This window comes from Mercenaria mercenaria, chromosome 3, assembly GCF_021730395.1.
Source record: "Mercenaria mercenaria strain notata chromosome 3, MADL_Memer_1, whole genome shotgun sequence".
Taxonomy (NCBI): domain Eukaryota; kingdom Metazoa; phylum Mollusca; class Bivalvia; order Venerida; family Veneridae; genus Mercenaria; species Mercenaria mercenaria.
The window spans coordinates 40,290,113-40,297,862 of record NC_069363.1 but is presented as its reverse complement, the minus strand read 5'-3'; the positions used below and the strand labels follow the sequence as shown (position 1 = coordinate 40,297,862).

Sequence of the window (7,750 nt, the reverse complement as noted above, 5' to 3'; positions counted from 1 at the left end):
TCAGATAAAATCAGAAAGGAATACGCACGGTGTTACCATAAACTACTGGTGATTAAATAATGTATATATAATACGATATAGAGATCTAGCTTTTGTCTTTCATTTACAACTTGTCGCATGCCATTAACGGCGTAATGTTGGATATTTATTTTATATGACGTGGTCAAAACAAACACATTGTTTAACGGTATAAAAATTACAAAAAAAAAATGATAAATACGTTTAACAAATATTGGACCACTTTTAAAGGAACAATCATTCTTACCATTTGCTATATCATGTTGGGAAGTTATCACACTTAGAGGATGAAAGTGATGTGTGCAATTTACGTCGAAATATTAGGGGAATACATTAATAAATCATCAAAACATGTTTCCTGTTATTTCAAAATATTGGATTCGTAAAAATAGTGTCAATATACTATGCAATTGAACTCTTTAAACTTATGCGACTTTTTCAAAAGCTCATTAAAATTATCAATTTACTAGTGTAAATAATTTAATGGAGATAGTGTTTTCACCCAGGAAATGTTTATTAAATATTGTGTACGTAGCTCCAGTTTTTAAACGTAAGGATACAGTCTTGTAGAGGTCTGACTTTTAACCTTATCAGGTTTGCATCTCATTTTCCCAAGGTCTCCTAATTTCCTGACGTACATGTAAGCTTGAGGCTGATTGCAAGTGCACGGGATAGCCCTTGTTCACATTGATTATTAAAACTGTCTCTAAAATCGACGTATTATACACAAGTTAAAGATATACATGTACAATGGCCATCGTTCACTAAAATATTTTATATTTAGAGATTTACTTCAAATGTAGCAAAAATATTAATCAAATGTATCTAACTTTACTAAATATATGAATCAGCTGTGTGTTAAGAGCTACATTCATAATTTAATGTTATGCAGTACCATTTGTTGTTACAAAAACTTTTTTTGTGAAAAAAAAGAAACAGTTTTAGCGGCTTTACACATTTATACTGTGTTAAACTATACATGTATATTGTGTGTACTATTTTAATGCCGGTCTTTACGTAAACTTGTTTATTCATATTTACATGAACAATATGCTGTAACTGTTCATGTTTTAGATATGAAATATGGGTGTAATATACCTTTAAAGCTGAACAACTAAATAGGCAACTACTCATCTTAGCCAGAGTGGAAAGAAAAGACGCACTTCATTAAATATAAAAAGTCATTTTTTGTATATTCAAAAGTGAAACAAGATTTTTGCAACATTCAAATATCATTGTTTATACATGTATAACTTATTTAGATTGAAATATACTGTATATAGTTCAAATCATGCACTGTCCTTATACAGTTGATTTAAAGATTGCAGTCTTTTCATGTAAAGTTTTTGCCTTTCAATTTTGAAACTTTTTATCTCTACATGTTAAAACTTATCGACAGCTTGAAACAAGGAATGGGTGTTAAGAGATATGTCTACAATTTATTTTAACGTACACTGAATGACTTCCGTTTGTTGTATAATAAGAAATTAGATAACACTTATTGCTGATTCTGATAGAGTTCATTTGTCTAATTTAAGAAATTATAAAGCGAAATCAAATACAGTCACACAGTATAAAAACTGTATCACTGAAGTCTTGTAATCATCTAAATGTACCCAGTCTCTGCCATTTCAAAGTTTTTCAGCATGTCCTCCGTTAAACTAAGCGAGTCTAACGAGATGTTATCTTGTTGCTGAGACCTGAGCAATGAATATGTTCCAACTCGCAACAAATTGGAATCACTTTTGAATATCCCTATTCTAGTTTTGAAATGTCCTGTTTTAATTCCTTTTCTCTCACTACCCCTTATCTGATCTAATGATTCATTGCTTTCGTCTTTTTGCTCTACGTCTTCGAAAACATGTGCACGTCTTTGCATTTCGGAAACACTACTCGTAGGTTTGTGTAGAATATCTATATTATCACTCAAACAAGTATCTGTTTGGTTATTAAACGATCTGCGGTAAAACACAACTGGTTCAGTATTTCGTCTTGAGTCATTCCATTCAGAAGGTATATTGTCCCATGATAAGCTCAAAGAACTTCCACCTGAGTCCATTCCTAAACTTGCATGCTCTGCACAGAAAATATCAGTTCCACATGTACATATTGCATTATTTTGACTATTATCCATATTCGTCATAGGCAAACATTCTGGTCTTTCTTGAGACAGGGGAATGCATTCATTTGTTTCATTTACTTCGTTGTATGTAGGGATTATCTGAATATCTCTGTCAATGTCAATCTCTGAGTCAAAACTTTCATTATAAATGGAATGGTTTAAAGACCTATCTCTCGACGTTGTTAACTCAGGGAGATAACTGGTTTTTAATAAGTTATTTTCGGTCTCGTTGTTTGGTTCATGGTGCACGATAAAGGAGGTATCATCCGACTCGTTGTTAGTTTCACGGTGCACTATCACAGTAGTTACATGTTTATTTCTATCTGAGGTATCCAGTGATGCATGTTTAGTAAGCAATGGTCTAGTTCGAGCGCTTTTATCTGGCGGTGAATTTCTGTATGCTGGGTTATCCACACCATTTGCATCTTTAACAATTTGCAATTTTTCAAGAGTTGGCCCGCAACTTTTTGATGTCCTTGCCGGTGATGGGCATGCAGAGCTTTCAATATCATAATATATGCTATGAATGCTGTCCTTGTGTCTGATATTTGGCAACGATGACGTTTTCATCCAAGTGTCTTCTAAATGTTTTCTTATGGTCGAACGCTTCGGTTTTGCTTTTGTAGGCGGTTTATCATTCTGACTCTCACGACTAGATTTTCTAAATCTCTTCTGAAAGTCATGTGATAGTCGTCTTCCGAAAGAAGCAATACTTCCACTCCGTGATAATGAAATCGAAAATCTGCTTTTACTGCGCTTTCTCGGTGGCCTAAGCGGCACCTCAATTCCTCTAAAATAGTTCTTTCTAAACTCCTCAATTATTTTATCGTACATTTTGTCTCTTTTCTGTTGCCCAGGGAGATATTTTGGTAAAATATTATTAAAATAACGGTCTTTTATTTCACAAAACAAAACAATGGCGACCATCATAGAAAATACACCAATGCCCATTAATATTGGCCCAAAATAAACCAACACTCTCAGCGGGCCCGGTTCACCTAATACACTAGGTATTGCTGATGGATTTGTCTCATTAACTTGCGAAGTCTGATTTATCGAATGGTACCAAGGCAATAATATACTTGGTTTATAGCCAATAATAGTCATTATAACTCCTCCGCTCACAATCGCAAAGCCCAAAACCGTCACGAAGAATGTACTAAAACAATATGGTGTCCGCCGTATATCAGATACCTGGAACACATGTCTGGGGACGATTGGTCCTTTTCTTTTCTCTTTCTTGAAAGCGTCACCAATGGTAACATGGGCGCGCGTGACATAAACTGGCATTTCTTCACGCGATTAACATGATACATTATCAGACGTTTACGTCTGAGACATTATTAATTATTCCATTGCAGGTGCTAAACTAACATTAACTGTATTCTCTCTCGTCAAATATATCCTGTTTTTTTATATGAAAAACTCTATAATCCGTCTGATGTATCATCCGAATCGATTTGTTATTAACACATCCTCAATAATAATCACTTCATCATTTAACTGAATCATTCCCCGAGGTAAAAAGTTATATCTCTTCAAATCATATTCGTGTAGACATATTGATAGAATAAAAGCACGTTATTCAATATAATTCCTATTCCAAAGGTAATATCAACACAATATCACATTTTTTATCACATTTTTTATTCATTTGTTTGTAAATCACACACTGATATTATTTTGGTCTGCGTTTGTATTTATCTGATAATATCAATTGGGGTTTACCGATAGAAGAGCTGCTCTGCACGCGAGAACATTCTGCCCGTATGATTCCTTCAGTTAATGGAAATTTTACTCCCAGTTAGATCAATGCTCGTCGTGGTTACGCTGCCGTCATTGAAGACACTGTAATGAGAAAATGTGGCTGTTGTATAGACATTCGAAAAAGGCTATTTTTGAGAAAGTTTACAATGTGACATGTATGAGTTAATAATATATACTTAGTCATCTCCACATGCGTGAATTTAAAAGGTTAAACGTTGTCTAAAATTGTCGTTGTAATCAGTGTATCCTGGTCGCTTAACGATTTTATAACAAATGTATATACATATGTTCATAAATGTTTCGATACCAAATCGTACGTGTATATACAAAGAAGACTAGGACCCATTATAAATAATTATTTACAATCATAACATTTTCAAACTGATTGCTGCGCGTAGTTTAAGTTTTAAGTTCAGACAAATAAATTGATCAAGTAAAAGTTTACGATAACCGCATCTGTAGTGAAAATCGTTAAATGCGTTACGGTTTTGATGCAGATTACTTAAAACAGAGTATGGCAGATGCACTGAGCATCAAAAACATATTATTGCTTACTTATATCTCAATATCGTCATTAAAAGGTAATAGCATCACACTTGCTATAAATAACAGGTAATGATCTAGTAGCTTTAAAAATCAGTATTCGAAGTTCTGTAATGCTGAGTAATAATCTCCATTGCAAAATAAATTGGTACATCTTGGACATTTTTACATATAATAATGTTTTGCCAAAGGCACATAATAGCATTTTACAACATATATGAGCCGTGCCATGGGAAAACCAACATAGTGGGTATGCGACCAGCATGGATCCAGACCAGCCTGCGCATCCGTGCAGTCTGGTCAGGCTCCATGCTGTTCGCTTTTAAAGCCTATTGGAATTGGAGAAACTGTTAGCGAACAGCATGGATCCTGACCAGACTGCGCGGATGTGCAGGCTGGTCTGGATCCATGCTGGTCGCAAAGCCACTATGTTGGTTTTCACATGGCGCGGCTCATATAGTTTCGACGCAATGCGCTTTTATCTCAAAGGGTTTACTTCAAATAAATAACAATAATGAATCGTATGAGTCTTCGTAAAGCCAATTCATGTTAACGAATAATATAAGAACAGGTGTAAAGCTACAACGGTCATATCTCAGAAAATGACCGACTGGCTTATTCAAAAAAGAAATTCTGAAAAGAAATCAAATTTCATAAGGACAAGGAACATTTAAGCCTGTAAATTTTTCGTAGGTTACTAGAACTGATTTTAAATTGACAAATAATTGTTATTGACGGTTTCGAAACCAGTAGACGAAGTGAAAGGAACTTCTACTCTTCCGCTAAAGAAAGTATAAAACAAATTAGATTTCGCTCTCTCGTTGGCCATCTTACTGCGATTGCAATTGTTGTTTATGTCATATTTTGTAATTACAAATCATTTGTGGTGAACATGTGAAGCGATATATAAAACACCTCATGAAACGATTCTAATAGCTGAGGTATTTATATTTTAGTAGGATATGAGTAGCAACTTGAAGATAATGACTAACTGATTGGCGAGTATTGTGCACACATCCAGCAATTCGGATATCAAAAGTATTATTTGATTTCAAGTAACTTGTAATTCCTTTCAAATGTTTATTTTTTTATCATTAATGGGCATTCCTCCAGATATATACGTCACATAAATACAACGCGTCTGTAAACAATTAAACTTCACACTTTATAGTTATTTGATATGAAACCGCAATTCAGTTAAGGATAGGCATAACATACCATTTTACAAAAACAAAATATTCGTATAATGAAAAGTACACAAGGCCCATTTGAAACTGTTCAACATGTGCGATGAAATTTATTTCTGGTACCAAATAAAACAATGATAGTAACGACATCAAAATGTAAACGAAATTAAGCTTATAGTTTGATGTTGTCCAAGTAAAGTAACTAACAAAATAGCTGGTCGAAAACTTAGTTAACTGTCAAAGAAAAGGAGTTGTTGCAAATGAAACAGGTTTCCTATTTACATCTACAATACAAAATAAGAAATCCTTATCATTTTACACGATAAAATGGTATTCAGTTGCTATATAAGAAAATCTATATACAATTATCAAAACAGGGGCAACAAAAGTCAGTTGCATATTGAATTTGTATCGCTAAACTCATCTCTTTTTTCTGTTATTTGTTTATAACAAATAAGAGAAATTCCAGATGAGGCGACTACCACTACACATTTTATTTCGCAAATACCCTTTGTAAAATGAACCATCATTTTGTATTTTACTTTGAAAATTTATTTTACATCCATATATGTTAACTTTGTTGAACTGAGAATTAATTATCATTAATGGTTTCGAAACCAATAAACGCACGGAAAATGACTGCTGCTTCATAATGAAAACTGAAGCCCCCAATGGCTTGTAGATCTTGCGATTTAAATACAAAAGAACCTCGCAAGCAGGAATATTTTATGGCATGAACAGTGAACTTTGAACACGATATATATATAACGTTTGTTCTAGTTTCTCATGTATCTTTATTTAATGTGATTACATTTTTCTCATTATTATACCAGATTTATATAGCGCCCTTTTCATGATCAATTTCACGTTCAAAGGCGCTTTGCAGCCACACAGGGCGCATAATTCATCCTCTACTAGTACAGACACAGAGCGATCTGACCAGAGGGACAGAGTGAGACAAAGCCCCCAAGACAGAGATCAGAAATCAGATACAGGCTTGTCCGGCTAACTTAGCCTAGCTCGTTGCGAATAGACAGCCTGGTTCTTTAACGTGCCCAGTGTATAGCACTGATACACGTAAGGATTGCCTGGGTTCCTGACCAGTACACCTCTAGTTGGGTGGGAAACACTGAAAAGCGTTTCTGAAAATTCCCGAGTAGTTGCCGGGGATCGAACCCCCGACCTCAGGATTGGAAGGCCAGTGTGCAAACCACTGAGCTATCCGTCCACCCATGTATATAATTTTATTTTTTGCATGTAGCGTGATAAAAGTCAATTGTTACGTAAAATGCTGTGGGTGTGCCTCCAGGTGAACAATAAAATTTTAAAATATTCAAAAGCTAGCAGAATATAATATATCAAATACCTGCATTCAGACAGGTATTACGTAGCTCTACAGGCGTGCCTTTTTAACAGTGAAGATTAAAAATAAGTGTTAAGACAAATATAAAGCAATCAATAGACAAGTCTGTAAATTAAAAAAAAAATCAGTTTTAGTCGACAAGCAGGTAAAAAAACGTTTTATTTCAAAGTCAATATTTCGCATATTATGATTATCCTTTCAAAAAGCGCATAGCAGCTGTATGCAGGATTTATCAAATATACGGGTGAATCATTCAGCACAATTAGATTGACTTCTGTATGTAGAATTTCTGCAAATGTTTTAATAATTTAGTTAAACATTAATAAACATCATCCACTATAATTTTGCTATTTCTAAAAGATATTAGATATTCTTTGTGCTTTAAGATAAGATCTTTATTGAACAAAACATCATGAATAGATTTTATTACCTCTACTATATTTTAAGTAGGGTGTAAGTAGCAGTTTGAATATGATGATTGATTAACAGACAATTATTGTGTACACAACAAGCAATCTTATGAAATTATATACCAATTTTAAAATCATTATTTATAATTGTTTCAAAATTCTATGGAAACTCCTTTTAGATACTTAGATGTTGAAAAGTATAATCTATAGGAGTATTTTACTTAAATACACAGACAATTAAAGAGATATTCCTCCACAATCATATCTTGTGATTATCTAAATCAGAAAACAGCATTAGATAACAGTCCAAACTCATAATCAATGATTTAAGTTATTTTTC

General features: G+C 33.7%; 1 protein-coding gene across 1 annotated transcript in view; it reads right to left on the bottom strand.

Moving 5' to 3' along the window:
* Positions 1-959: 959 nt before the first annotated feature.
* LOC123524998 (uncharacterized) overlaps positions 960-7,750 on the bottom strand; it is a 196,421-nt gene continuing 189,630 nt past the window's right edge. Inside the window, exon 5 of the mRNA XM_045303668.2 lies at positions 960-3,988. Within this exon, the coding sequence (XP_045159603.1) occupies positions 1,625-3,430 (1,806 nt within the window). The 5' untranslated portion in view covers positions 3,431-3,988 and the 3' untranslated portion in view covers positions 960-1,624. The remainder of the gene's footprint in view (positions 3,989-7,750) is intronic.